We start from the raw sequence: 15,000 nt of genomic DNA on the forward strand, positions 1-15,000 counted from the left end.
CTTTAATTCAATTCTTTATTCTTACATTAAAATTCTTACATTAAAGAATGAATAAAATCTCCCCAAGTAGGATTCGAACCTACGACCAGTCAGTTAACAGCCGACCGCTCTACCACTGAGCTACTGAGGAACAAGGGGGGATTCGACCTCCTAGAGTTCAACTCCCGCTCTCAACCCATGAACAATATGAGTCCGAAGCTTCTTTCGTAACTCCCATAATTTCTTCGTAGTGGCTCCGTTCCATGCCTCATTTCATAGGGAAGCCCAAAGTGGCTCTATTTCATTCTATTTCACTTCCTAGCACTTCCTATCATTTAATATCCATCCCTTTGGTCTTATTGACATAAGAGATGTCATTTATAGTCTATCTCTTTCTATATATGGAAAGTCAAGAAATTCTCATCGAAACATCGAGAAATTGTGCATATAGAAAACTCTAAAGAAAGAAAAAAAGGAGACCCATGCCATGATTTTCAAATCTTTTCTATTTAGTAGTCTAAGTTTCTCGATGAGGATAATTAATTCGGTCGTTGTGGTCAGACTCTATTATGGATTTCTGACTACATTCTCCATAGGTCCCTCTTAGATCTTCTTTCTCCAATCTTGGATTAGGGAAGAAGGAGATATTTGCGACTACTGGCGGTTTCATTATGGGGCAGCTCATGATCTTCATATCGATCTATTATCCACCTCTGTATCTATTCTTTCTTAGCTAAACAGGTGGAAGATCTATCCAATTTGGTTATATTATATCATGGACTCGAAAAACGGATCTGAATTTGACTGAAATGCACGATCTTCACAGGTATCACTTTTCACGATACCTAAAAGGTGGAATAGCGATTTTCGAACCATTTCCTATAAGAGAATGGTTTCCATTACTTTGAGAAATGGATTCTTATATCAAACTATAGCTATTGCATTAAAGAAGAAAAGAAACTAATAGAAGTCGAAGACGCGGAATGATAGTGAATAGAGAGAAAGATTCTTCTGATTTTCTTGTTCCTGAAAATATTCTATCTATCTACTAGACGCCGTAGAGAATTTAGAATATTTATGTCTTTCAATTCTCGTACTCGTAATTGGAAAGTTATGGAAGGAGACCCATCATTTTGCAATGAAAACAACATATAAAACTCTGGACAATTTCGAAATCAGGCCAAGCGTCTTAATACATATGCAAAAAAATTCATTATTGGCCCACCATTGATTAGAAGATTTAGCTTGTATGAATCGCTATTGGTTTGATACGAATAATGGCAATCGTTTCAGTATGTTAAGGATACAGATGTATCCACAATTCATTTAGAGTTACTTAATAGTCTATTTCTTATACCATATCTCTATCCCGTGAAATTCTCGAGCCAAAAGATGGATGCCTATGCTGTGTTTCATTTTGCTAAATGATATCAATTAAATGGTGTATCAATTCCATAAATTGCATATAGCAATAAATAAATCAGCAAAATTCTTTCTACTATATTTAGATAGAAGAAACATTTCTTCTATCTAAAATAGTAGAAAGAATGTACCCTTCTATCCAAATCCAATTTGCATCGATAAAAAAAATCCAAATTCCAGTAGTAGATGAATAATTGCAAATTTGTGTGTGTACGAGATTAGAATAACTTCAAAATAACTGACATAATTTTTTATTTTTCCTGATCAGAAAAATACATGAAAAAGAAAGGAGGTAGAAAAATTTTAGGATTTATGGTTAAAGAAGAAAAAGAAGAAAACAGGGGTTCTGTTGAATTTCAAGTATTCAGTTTCACCAATAAGATACGGAGACTTGCTTCACATTTGGAATTACACAAAAAAGATTTTTCATCGGAAAGAGGTCTACGAAGACTTTTGGGAAAACGTCGACGTTTGCTGGCTTATTTGGCAAAGAAAAATAGAGTACGTTATAAGAAATTAATCGGTCAGTTGAATATTCGGGAGCAGTAATTTAATCCTTCAAATTTTTTTCTTGTTTTATTATTTTTTTAGTAGTCTTTATAGTAGTCTTAGATTTTTCATTTTGATGAGCCTCACTTTGAGGAATTCATGGAATAATCCATTTTCATGGAATAATGAATTAAGGAAGAAAGGATATGAGTCTACCGCTTACAAAAAAAGATCTCATGATAGTCAATATGGGCCCTCAACACCCATCAATGCATGGTGTTCTTCGACTGATCGTTACTCTTGATGGTGAGGATGTTATTGATTGTGAACCCATATTAGGGTATTTACACAGAGGAATGGAAAAAATCGCGGAAAACCGAACGATTATACAATACTTACCTTATGTAACAAGGTGGGATTATTTAGCTACTATGTTTACAGAAGCAATAACAGTAAATGCACCAGAATTCTTGGAGAATATTCAAATACCACAAAGAGCCAGCTATATTAGGGTAATTATGTTAGAGTTAAGCCGTATAGCTTCTCACTTGCTATGGCTTGGACCTTTTATGGCGGATCTCGGCGCACAGACTCCTTTTTTCTACATTTTTAGAGAGAGAGAATTAATATATGATCTATTTGAAGCTGCTACAGGTATGCGAATGATGCACAATTACTTCCGCATCGGAGGAGTAGCCGCCGATCTACCTTATGGATGGATCGATAAATGTTTAGATTTCTGTGATTATTTTTTACGCGGAGTTGTTGAATATCAACAACTTATTACACAGAATCCCATTTTTTTAGAGCGAGTTGAAGGAGTAGGTTTTATTAGCGGAGAAGAAGCAGTAAATTGGGGCTTATCGGGACCTATGTTACGAGCTTCTGGAATACAATGGGATCTTCGTAAAGTGGATCCTTATGAGTCTTACAACCAATTTGATTGGAAAGTCCAATGGCAAAAAGAAGGCGATTCATTAGCTCGCTATTTAGTACGAGTTGGTGAAATGAGCGAATCCATCAAAATAATTCAACAAGCTATAGAAAAAATTCCTGGAGGACCTTATGAGAATTTAGAAGTCCGACGCTTTAAGAAAGAAAAGAATTCTGAATGGAATGATTTTGAGTATAAATTTCTTGGTAAAAAACCTTCCCCCAATTTTGAATTGTCAAGGCAAGAGCTTTATGTAAGAGTGGAAGCCCCAAAAGGTGAATTAGGGATTTATCTAGTAGGAGATGATAGCCTTTTTCCCTGGAGATGGAAAATCCGTCCACCCGGTTTTATTAATTTGCAAATTCTTCCTCAACTAGTTAAAAAAATGAAATTGGCTGATATCATGACGATATTAGGTAGTATAGATATCATTATGGGGGAAGTTGATCGTTGAAATGATAATAGATAGGGTAGAGGTAGAAACTATCAATTCTTTTTCGAAATCGGAATTATTAAAAGAAGTCTATGGACTGATATCGATTCTACCCATTTTGACCCTCCTTTTAGGAATTACAATAGAGGTACTCGTAATTGTGTGGTTAGAAAGAGAAATATCTGCGTCGATACAACAACGTATTGGTCCTGAATATGCTGGCCCCCTGGGCCTGCTTCAAGCTATAGCAGATGGGACTAAACTACTTTTTAAAGAAGATATTCTGCCATCGCGAGGAGATATTTCTTTATTTAGCATTGGACCTTCTATAGCAGTCATATCAGTTTTATTAAGTTTTTTAGTTATCCCTTTGGGATATCATTTTGTTTTAGCCGATCTTAGTATTGGTGTTTTTTTATGGATTGCCATTTCAAGTATAGCTCCTATTGGTCTTCTTATGGCAGGATATAGCTCAAATAATAAATATTCTTTTTCAGGCGGTCTACGAGCTGCTGCTCAATCCATTAGTTATGAAATACCATTAACTTTTTGTGTGCTAGCAATATCTCTACGTGTGATTCGTTAAAATAGGATCTTTTTCCTATAAAATCCATTAACTATTTATATTCCTTTTCTTATTTAGTATTTGGGTTGGTAAGTTAAACTAGATAGCTATATGAGTGAAATAAAACAGCTTCTAAATTTGTAGTAAAAAGAAAAAAATCTCATTTTCTACGTACAAGAAAAAAGTGGAAGTAAACATAAAGAGTGTAAACTCTTTATCCCAAGGTTGATATTTTTTAATTACTCATCATATCTTGAAGCGGGCAAGAATAAAGGATTCACAATATGGAATTCCATTATTAGAATACTCCTAGTTATTACTATAACTTAAAAATTCATAAGAAGAATCCACCAAAAGTTAGTGAAGGGTTAGGAACACTAAAGTACATAAAGGATTAGTAATGGAAAATCTAAAACATTAGAGATTTTTTCCCGTAAAAGGAATCATAATAAGGACTTGCAATTTGTAGAAATTATCAAGTAGTACTTTCTTCGGATTCCGATCCAGAGTATGTTCCCATTCACTTGTTAAGGAAATGGCTATCAAGAACGAATTAACCCTTTATCCATTTTTTCTTTTTAAATACCCCCTTCCCGGGGGAAAGAAGAATAGTAAAAAAGATATGGAGTGCACTAGAAAAAATTTGCATTATTTCCTTCCTCTATTCATGCAGAATTGCTCATGAACTAATACTCCACTCTTTCCATTTATTAATTGAATTCCTATAACAAAACAAGTACCAAGTGTTTTATTCCAAGATTAAGTTATTACTGAACAAAGAAAAATTTGGAATATATTATAAAGGATGAGATCAATTCAGAAGCGCTTTTTCTTATTCTAGCAGACGGAATTCCTTTGGTCTAATTTAGGACTTTCAAATCTATTTTATTTTACCTAATTCTATCTATGCCCCAGGGGCTAGGAACAGAACAAAACAGTCCTTTCCTTTTTCTGATCATAGAGAAGCCGTATGAAGCTAAGGTTTCATGTACGGTTTTGAAATAGCGGTGGGAACTGTGATGTTATCATCGACTATGATTATCTAACAGTTCAAGTACAGTTGATATAGTTGAAGCACAGTCAAAATATGGTTTTTTTGGATGGAATATTTGGCGTCAGCCTATAGGCTTTCTGGTTTTTTTAATTTCTTCTTTGGCAGAATGTGAAAGATTACCCTTTGATTTACCAGAAGCAGAGGAAGAATTAGTAGCAGGTTACCAAACTGAATATTCCGGTATCAAATATGGTTTATTTTATCTTGTTTCTTACCTAAATTTATTAGTTTCTTCTTTATTTGTAACAGTTCTCTACTTGGGCGGGTGGAATTTCTCTATTCCCTATATATCCTTTTTTGATTTTTTCCAAATGAATAAAGCAGTTGGAATTTTGGAAATGACAATGGGTATATTTATTACATTAACTAAAGCTTATTTATTTCTCTTCATTTCTATCACAATAAGATGGACTTTACCAAGGATGAGAATGGATCAGTTATTAAATCTTGGATGGAAATTTCTTTTACCTATTTCCCTGGGCAATCTATTATTAACAACCTCTTCTCAACTTGTTTCACTATAAATAAGATAATACAATAATAGATAGTAAGAATATTTTCAACACAAAAGCTCTCCCAAACAAGAGAAAGAAACATATCTTTTTCATAGATATTTAGAATGAATATGTTCCCTATGGTAACTGGGTTCATGAGTTATGGTCAACAAACAATACGTGCTACAAGGTACATAGGTCAAAGTTTCATAACTACCTTATCCCACACAAATCGTTTACCTATAACGATTCACTACCCTTATGAAAAATCAATTACACCAGAGCGTTTCCGAGGGCGAATCCACTTTGAATTTGATAAATGTATTGCTTGTGAAGTATGTGTTCGCGTATGTCCGATAGATCTACCCGTTGTGGATTGGAGATTTGAAAAGGATATAAAAAGAAAACAATTGCTTAATTATAGTATTGATTTCGGAGTTTGTATATTTTGTGGCAATTGTGTTGAGTACTGTCCAACAAGCTGTTTATCAATGACTGAAGAATATGAACTTTCTACCTATGATCGTCATGAATTGAATTACAATCAAATTGCTTTAAGTCGGTTACCAATCTCCATAATGGGAGATTACACAATTCAAACAATTAGGAATTCGTCTGAAAGTAAAATAAACGAAGAAAAATCTTCGAATTCAAGAACGATTACTGATTACTAAACTTTGATTTTGTCTTTTTGTTATAAAAATCTACTAATTCTTTATTAAACTATAAAGAAAAACGAATAACTACTGCTTATTGGAAATTTTTTCTTATTTTAAATCAGACTAGATTTTGATGATATAATATAGTTTATAACTATACAGTTTATACACAAAAAATACCCTAATCCCTTTTTCCTTCCTCGAATCCTTTAGTTTTAGTCAGTTCATGAAAAATTTTATACTATTAATTTCTTTTTATCCATAATGGATTTACCTGGACCAATACATGAGATTCTTATGCTATTTGGGGGATTTATTCTTCTACTAGGGGGTCTAGGAGTAGTATTACTTACCAACCCCATTTATTCTGCCTTTTCGCTGGGATTAGTTCTTGTTTGTATATCCTTATTCTATTTTTTATTAAATTCCTACTTTGTAGCTGTCGCACAACTTCTTATTTATGTGGGAGCCATAAATGTCTTGATCATATTCGCTGTAATGTTCGTAAATGGCTCAGAATGGTCTAAAGATAAGAATTATTGGACTATTGGAGATGGGTTCACTTCACTCGTTTGTATAACTTTTGTTTTTTCACTAATGACTACTATCCCAGATACGTCATGGTATGGAATTCTTTGGACTACAAGATCAAACCAAATAGTAGAACAGGGTCTCATAAATAATGTTCAACAAATTGGAATTCATTTAGCAACCGATTTTTATCTTCCGTTTGAACTCATTTCCATAATTCTTCTAGTTTCTTTAATAGGTGCAATTACTATGGCTCGGCAATAAGAAAACTTAGAAAAAGTAAAAATTATAAGAATTGCAAATCTAAAATAAATAACTAAAGAATCACAATTTTGATTTAGTAAAACCCATCTACTGCCAACAAATACCTCCTTTCTTTTCTCTTTTGTTGTGTAATTGTTCTATTGTAATTAATTGAATCGGTTCAATTCTTTGCCCTCATATTGAAATGAATCGAGATTGATAAGGAGTTAGTTAATGATGTTTGAGCATGTACTTTTTTTGAGTGTCTATTTATTTTCGATTGGTATCTATGGATTGATCACAAGCCGAAACATGGTTAGAGCTCTAATATGTCTTGAACTTATACTGAATTCAATTAATCTAAATCTCGTAACATTTTCTGATCTATTTGATAGTCGCCAATTAAAAGGAGATATTTTCGCCATTTTTGTTATAGCCCTTGCCGCTGCTGAAGCCGCTATTGGACTATCCATTCTTTCTTCCATCCATCGTAATAGGAAATCCACTCGTATCAATCAATCTAATTTATTGAATAATTAGACTTTTTAATAATTAGACATAAAATCCTCTAAACAAAGGCGCACATATTAAAATAATATAGAAATCCATACTATTTTCTTAGTATTATTTGAGAATATCCTTTTTTTTTTAGTAAGTAGGTTATTGCATAGTATTCTTTTTCACTTAAATGAATTTTTGTATTTGTAATTCATTGATATTGCAATATTCAAATTGCAATAATTTATATTGAAAAGACGATAGCCAATAAAATAAATTGGCTAATTCGAAATCGTCTGTACAATTTGTAAAATTCTTTCTTATTGTTGAAGTCCAAAATTCAAGTCTCTTGGCTCTTTTCACGCTTTCTCACAAACGGATTAAAAAATAGATTTTTAATTTTGAAGTTTGGATAAACCATTGCTTCGTCTGGTGTCTACAATACATATGACTCATATAGTACTAATTTTCTTTTTACCAGATCGAAAAATTTTATGTTGAAAAGAAAAATTTATAGATCCAATGTCACATTCCGTAAAAATTTATGATACATGTATAGGATGCACTCAATGTGTACGAGCTTGTCCAACAGATGTATTAGAAATGATACCCTGGGATGGATGTAAAGCCAAGCAAATTGCTTCCGCGCCGAGAACCGAAGATTGTGTGGGTTGTAAGAGATGTGAATCTGCCTGCCCGACAGATTTTTTAAGTGTCCGCGTTTATTTAGGGCCTGAAACAACCCGTAGCATGGCTCTATCTTATTGATACGTTACAAAAACAAAAAACTTCATTTGAATCGTCTGATTCCTCTTTACCGAAGAAGCCTGTGCTCGAAATAATCGAGCACGGGCTTTTCTGGTCAAAACGTATCTTGTCTTTATCACTTTATCATGAGTTATTTTCCTTGGTTAACAATACTTGTTGTTTTGCCGATATTTGCCGGTTCATTAATTTTCTTTTTACCTCATAAGGGAAACAAAATCGTTAGGTGGTATACTATATCTATTTGTTTATTAGAATTCCTTCTAATGACTTATGCGTTCTGTTATCATTTCCAACTGGAGGATCCCTTAATTCAATTAAAGGAGGATTATAAATGGATAGATGTCTTCGATTTCCATTGGAGATTGGGAATCGATGGACTTTCATTAGGATCCATTTTATTGACAGGATTTATCACTACTTTAGCTACTTTAGCAGCTTGGCCAATTACACGGAATTCGCGATTATTCTATTTCCTGATGCTCGCAATGTATAGTGGTCAAATAGGATTATTTTCTTCGCGAGACCTTTTACTTTTTTTTATCATGTGGGAGTTAGAATTAATTCCTGTTTACTTACTTTTATCCATGTGGGGGGGAAAGAGGCGTCTATATTCAGCTACAAAGTTTATTTTGTATACTGCAGGCGGTTCTATTTTTTTCTTAATCGGAGTTCTGGGTATGGGCTTATACGGTTCCAACGAACCAGGATTAGATTTGGAAAGATTAATTAATCAATCATACCCCGCAACCTTGGAAATACTTTTATATTTTGGCTTCCTTATTGCTTATGCTGTCAAATTGCCGATTATACCCCTACATACGTGGTTACCAGATACCCATGGGGAAGCACATTATAGTACATGTATGCTTTTAGCGGGAATATTATTAAAGATGGGAGCATATGGATTGATTCGGATCAACATGGAATTGTTACCTCATGCTCATTATCTATTTTCGCCCTGGTTAGTAATAATAGGAGCTATCCAAATAATCTATGCAGCTTCAACTTCTCTTGGTCAACGAAATTTCAAAAAAAGAATAGCTTATTCCTCTGTATCTCACATGGGTTTCATAATTATAGGAATTGGTTCCATAACCAACATTGGACTCAATGGAGCTATTTTACAAATATTATCCCATGGATTTATTGGTGCTACACTTTTTTTCTTGGCAGGAACCGCTTCTGATAGAATGCGTCTTGTTTATCTCGAAGAACTGGGAGGAATATCTATCCCAATGCCTAAAATTTTTACCATGTTTAGTAGCTTTTCAATGGCTTCTCTTGCCTTACCAGGAATGAGTGGTTTTGTCGCAGAATTAGTAGTATTTTTTGGACTAATTACTAGTCCAAAATTTTTGTTAATGCCAAAAGCACTAATTACTTTTGTAATGGCAATTGGAATGATATTAACTCCTATTTATTTATTATCTATGTTACGCCAGATGTTCTATGGATACAAGCTATTTAATGTTCCAAACGCAAATTTTGTGGATTCTGGACCACGAGAACTCTTTATTTTAATCTGTATCTTTTTACCAGTAATAGGAATTGGTATTTATCCAGATTTTGTTCTCTCCCTATCCGTTGACAGGGTAGAGGCTCTCTTATCCAATTATTATCCTAAATAGGTTTGGTTTTTTTTACTAGTCTGCTCTATTAATGCAGAAATAAGTAAAAAAGTATAATTAGATCTATCTCGAATTTTTGAGAACCCTTTGAGAAGGCGCTCAAGGGGTTCTCAAATAAAATATAAAAGTAAAAACGTTCATTTCATGAACGTTTTTTTTTATGTAATCATTTAGGTGTTAATGTAAACGAACCATAACTATGTAAACCTATTCCTAATAGATTGATACCAAAATAACAAATCCAAATTATAAGAAATCCTATCGAAGCTATAAGTGCAGAATTCGTACCCTTCCAATTTGGATTTGTTCTACTATGTAAATAAATTGCGAATATGGTCCAAGTAATAAATGCCCAAGTTTCCTTAGGATCCCAATTCCAATAGGATCCCCAGGCCTCATTAGCCCATACTGCTCCACAAAGAATACCTATGGTTAAAAGGGTAAATCCTAGGCTAATGATACGATAACTCCAAGAATCCAAACGCTCCGTTAATTGATATTTGTAATAATTTGGAAATGAAGGGACAGGGGCGCTTTTTAAAGCACTTCTTTTTGCATAAAAAAATGCAATCTCACTAAAGAAAAATGTTTTATTTAAAACATTTTTTTTCTTTTTAGAAAAGAAATGGAAATTATTTCGAAATCTAATGATTAGAATAGCGGCAGATAATAAGGATCCGCACAAAAGAGTTGCATAACTTAATAACATCATACTGACATGCATCATTAACCACTGAGATTGTAGAGCAGGTACTAGTATCGTGGATTGATGCATTTCAGTTAAAAGACCCGACGTGGCAAAGCCTTGCGTTAAAATAGTACTTGGCGTAGTTATTGTGCTTAAATCATTTTTAGAGTTCTGTATTTTAGGAATGGTATGAAGAATATACAGAGCCCATGAAAGGAAGATCAATGACTCATATAAATTACTTAATGGAAAATGTCCCGAAGAAACCCAACGAGAAACTAAGAATCCTGTTATAGAGAAAAAAGTAACTATCATTCCTTTTTCTGACGAATCACGTAATCTCCCAAGTTCACGAACTAATAAGGTTATCAAATGAATCGTAATCACAATTGAAATCGTTGAGAAAGAGATATGAGTTAGTATATGTTCTAAAGTTGCAAATAGCATAAGGGGAAGGTCCCATTACAAAATTGTAAATTTCGAATTGATTTCTAATCTATTGTATTCCTTTTCAAGAATGCCGCCACTCGGATTCGAACCGAGATGCTTGAGCACTGCTTCCTAAGAGCAGCGTGTCTACCAATTTCACCATGGCGGCTAACTTCAAATAATAGGTAACTTAAAAGAATAATAGCTATTATCTCGGGAATCGTCGATATTGGGAAAGTCCATAAAATTTAGGAACATTAGAGTTTTCATTAAAATGGACTTCGTTTGGTAGTATCGTTTCCATTTTTTTTTTACAATAAACTCTTGCTTTGCCCAATAGAAACACTGGTTGAAAGAGTTGGAACTTCTTTTTTCTAACTTGCAATTATAGATATAGAACTAATTTTTTCTAATTAATTTATCGTTTAAATTTTGAAAATTCTTTCAATACAATGAAAAAAATCCAAAAGGGTTTCTATTTAATGATGAAATTAAAATGGATAAATAGAAAAGGCTTTTTGGATTTTTGAAAAATTTCTAGAATGAAAGTCTTTATGCTCTTATTAATAAGATTTACTAACCTTATGATTTTGGATAAGATAGGTGGAAGTTGTAAGTCCTATTGTAAGAATACTCCACTTTTCATAATTTTCATAATAAAATATGAGCATTCTATTATGAAAATTATGAAAAGTTCATTGATAGGAAAAGAATACTTAGCACACAGTATACCAAACAAAACTTTTTTTTATTGTATATAAGAGGGGTTTGTTATAAGAATATTGTACCGAAGTAATTCGACACATAAAAGTACATTCAAAGAAGAATCCAAATTATTAAATAATTGGAATTCTTTTTTGAAAAATCAATTCATATTATTCCAAAATCTTATTATTTGTTTGTTTGTTGCCCAGAAAAACCCTTTGGTTTTGGATGCTCATTACCACTGGAAAATGATCTTGATTTTACTAAAGAATAAGATTGTACTATGGAAAAATAAGTCTTTTTCTTCCAAATATTTTTACGAATACGCTTTTTTGACATTGAAGTACGTTTTTTTGGAACTGCCATTCAAAAAGGAAATTACTTTTTTCTAGTTGTATGTGAAAGACATCTATTGCTGCAAATCAATCCTTCTTTCTTGTTTTTATTAGTATTTATACTTAGATACTGAAAGATACTGAAATTGTGAATTATTTTTTACTTCATTTTGTCTAATGCGGATAAGACAAGAATTTTTAAACATTTTTTCTGTATATATTTTATACTTTGTTTTAATAATATAGAATATATAGAAGGGTTTCCCATTTATATCTATTTATATATCAAGTATACTCCATATATAGATATATGGTATGGAAGCCTATCCCCCGGGGGGATAAAAAGAAGGGAAAATTCAAATAGTTAATTAAGCTCAGAATGATATTGTATTGTATTCCATAAAGGAAAGGAATTCTAATCAAAACAAAAAATACTGAGTCTCTTAAACAAGACATTCTAAAACTTAGGTAATTTATAGTCATAAGGACTATTCGATAATTTCTTATAAACATAGATTTTCATTGGAATTCACTCAATCAGTTATGGAACAAGAGAGCTGTTTCATCTTTGTTTTAAAGAAATATAAAAATGAATAGAAAGTAAAAAGTAAAACGATTCCTTTTTTTTTTTTTGTAAATATCTTTATTTAGATAATAACTAGGTAACGAAGTTATTTGATTAACTTTTTGAATTTAACCAACTAAACCCATTCTTCATTTTTTATTATTTCAATGAGATAAATTTTTAAAAAATGAAGAATTCCAGTATTTTTTCTTATTCTTTTTATTTATTCTTTCAGAAAGAGATAAGAGTTGGTTTGGTGAATCGGAAACAATTTTATAGAAAAATTGAAGTAAAAATCGCAATTTCTTTTCTTATGGAACATACATATCAATATGCATGGGTAATCCCTCTTCTCCCACTTCCAGTTATTATGTCAATGGGATTTGGCCTTATTCTTATTCCGACAGCAACAAAAAATCTTCGTCGCATATGGGCTTTTCCTAGTGTTTTACTCTTAAGTATAGCTATGGTATTCTCAGTTCAACTGTCTATTCAACAAATAAATGGAAGTTCTATCTATCAATATCTATGGTCTTGGACCGTCAATAATGATTTTTCTTTAGAATTTGGATACTTGATTGACCCACTTACTTCTATTATGTTAATACTAATTACTACTGTAGGAATCCTGGTTCTTATTTATAGTGATGGTTATATGTCTCACGATGAAGGATATTTGAGATTTTTTGTTTATATAAGTTTTTTCAATACTTCTATGTTGGGATTGGTTACTAGCTCCAATTTGATACAAATTTATTTTTTTTGGGAACTCGTGGGAATGTGTTCTTATTTATTGATAGGCTTTTGGTTTACACGACCAATCGCAGCGAGTGCTTGTCAAAAAGCTTTTGTAACTAATCGTGTAGGGGATTTTGGTCTATTATTAGGAATTTTAGGTTTTTTTTGGATAACAGGTAGTTTAGAGTTTAGGGATTTGTTCCAAATCGCTAATAACTGGATTCCTAATAATGGAATTAACTCTTTACTTACTACTTTGTGTGCTTTTTTATTATTCCTTGGTGCAGTTGCGAAATCCGCACAATTCCCTCTTCACGTATGGTTACCCGATGCTATGGAAGGACCCACTCCTATTTCGGCTCTTATACACGCAGCAACTATGGTTGCTGCGGGAATTTTTCTTCTAGCTCGACTTCTTCCTCTTTTCATATCTTTACCTTTGATAATGAGTTTTATTTCTTTAGTAGGTACAATAACACTATTCTTAGGAGCTACTTTAGCTCTTGCTCAGAGAGATATTAAAAGAAGCTTAGCCTATTCTACAATGTCTCAATTGGGTTATATGATGTTAGCTCTAGGTATAGGTTCTTATCAAGCTGCTTTATTCCATTTGATCACTCATGCTTATTCAAAAGCTTTATTGTTCTTGGGATCTGGATCCGTTATTCATTCAATGGAACCTCTTGTTGGGTATTCACCAGATAAAAGTCAAAATATGGTTCTTATGGGCGGTTTAAGAAAATACATTCCAATCACAAGAACTACTTTTTTATGGGGTACACTTTCTCTTTGTGGTATTCCACCTCTTGCTTGCTTCTGGTCCAAAGATGAAATCCTTAGTAATAGTTGGTTGTATTCGCCCTTTTTTGGAATAATAGCTTCCTTTACTGCAGGATTAACTGCCTTTTATATGTTTCGGATATATTTACTTACATTTGGTGGGTATTTGCGTGTTCATTTTCAAAATTACAGTAGCACTAAAGAGAGTTCCTTGTATTCAATATCCTTATGGGGAAAAAGGATACCCAAAGGAGTGAATAGGGATTTCGTTTTATCAACAACGAAGAGTGGAGTTTCTTTTTTTTCACAAAATATACCCAAAATTCAAGGTAATACAAGAAATAGGATAGGATCCTTTACTACGTCTTTTGGGGCTAAAAACACTTTTGCCTATCCGCATGAAACGGGAAATACTATGTTATTTCCTCTTCTTATATTACTACTTTTCACTTTGTTCATTGGATTCATAGGAATCTCTTTTGATAATGGAGGAATGGATAATGGAATAGCAGAGTTAACCATATTATCAAAGTGGTTAACTCCCTCAAAAAACTTTACCCAGGAAAGTTCTAATTCTTTTGTAAATTCATATGAATTTATTACTAATGCAATTTCTTCTGTAACTCTAGCTATCTTTGGTTTATTCATAGCATATATCTTCTATGGATCTGCTTATTCTTTTTTTCAGAATTTGGATTTAATAAACTCTTTTGTAAAAAGAAATCCTAAAAAAGAATTTTTGGATCAAGTAAAAAAAAATATATACAGTTGGTCATATAATCGTGGTTATATAGATATTTTCTATACTAGGGTCTTTACCCTCGGTATAAGAGGGTTAACCGAACTAACGGAGTTTTTTGATAAGGGTGTTATTGATGGAATTACCAATGGAGTGGGTCTTGCTAGTTTTTGTATAGGAGAAGAAATTAAATATGTAGGGGGAGGTCGAATCTCGTCTTATTTATTCTTTTTTTTATGTTATGTATCTGTGTTTTTATTCTTTTTTCTTTCTTAAGTTAAGGAATTCAAGTCTCTTGCAAAAATAACTATCCTACCCCTTTCT

The 15,000-nt window shown here is 32.6% G+C and overlaps 2 protein-coding genes and 2 non-coding genes across 4 annotated transcripts in view; 2 read left to right on the forward strand and 2 right to left on the reverse strand.

Annotated features, from left to right (window-relative positions):
- Window positions 1-8,082, forward strand: part of LOC123418733 (NAD(P)H-quinone oxidoreductase subunit 1, chloroplastic-like) — a 9,232-nt gene extending 1,150 nt beyond the window's left edge. The window contains exons 1-2 of the mRNA XM_045107058.1: window positions 1-2,302; window positions 4,863-8,082. The exon at window positions 1-2,302 is cut by the window's left edge and continues 1,150 nt beyond it. Of these exons, the coding sequence (XP_044962993.1) occupies window positions 2,097-2,302; window positions 4,863-5,400 (744 nt within the window). The 5' untranslated portion in view covers window positions 1-2,096 and the 3' untranslated portion in view covers window positions 5,401-8,082. The remainder of the gene's footprint in view (window positions 2,303-4,862) is intronic.
- On the reverse strand, window positions 59-130 carry TRNAN-GUU. The gene has a single exon. It is a non-coding gene; the product is annotated as a tRNA-Asn (tRNA).
- On the forward strand, window positions 2,296-3,972 carry LOC123418732 (NAD(P)H-quinone oxidoreductase subunit 1, chloroplastic). The gene has a single exon (XM_045107057.1). The coding sequence runs from the start codon at window positions 3,280-3,282 to the stop codon at window positions 3,841-3,843; it is 564 nt and encodes a 187-aa protein (XP_044962992.1). The 5' UTR covers window positions 2,296-3,279; the 3' UTR covers window positions 3,844-3,972.
- A 2,821-nt stretch (window positions 8,083-10,903) lies between the features above and the next one.
- On the reverse strand, window positions 10,904-10,983 carry TRNAL-UAG. The gene has a single exon. It is a non-coding gene; the product is annotated as a tRNA-Leu (tRNA).
- Window positions 10,984-15,000: the final 4,017 nt, after the last annotated feature.

The sequence above is a fragment of the Hordeum vulgare genome, unplaced genomic scaffold (assembly GCF_904849725.1).
Source record: "Hordeum vulgare subsp. vulgare unplaced genomic scaffold, MorexV3_pseudomolecules_assembly, whole genome shotgun sequence".
NCBI classification, from domain to species: domain Eukaryota; kingdom Viridiplantae; phylum Streptophyta; class Magnoliopsida; order Poales; family Poaceae; genus Hordeum; species Hordeum vulgare.

What these genes read in the sequence shown, in the direction of transcription:
- LOC123418732 (XM_045107057.1), top strand. Translation starts at nt 3,280, where the DNA reads ATGATAATAGATAGGGTAGAGGTAGAAACTATCAATTCTTTTTCGAAA.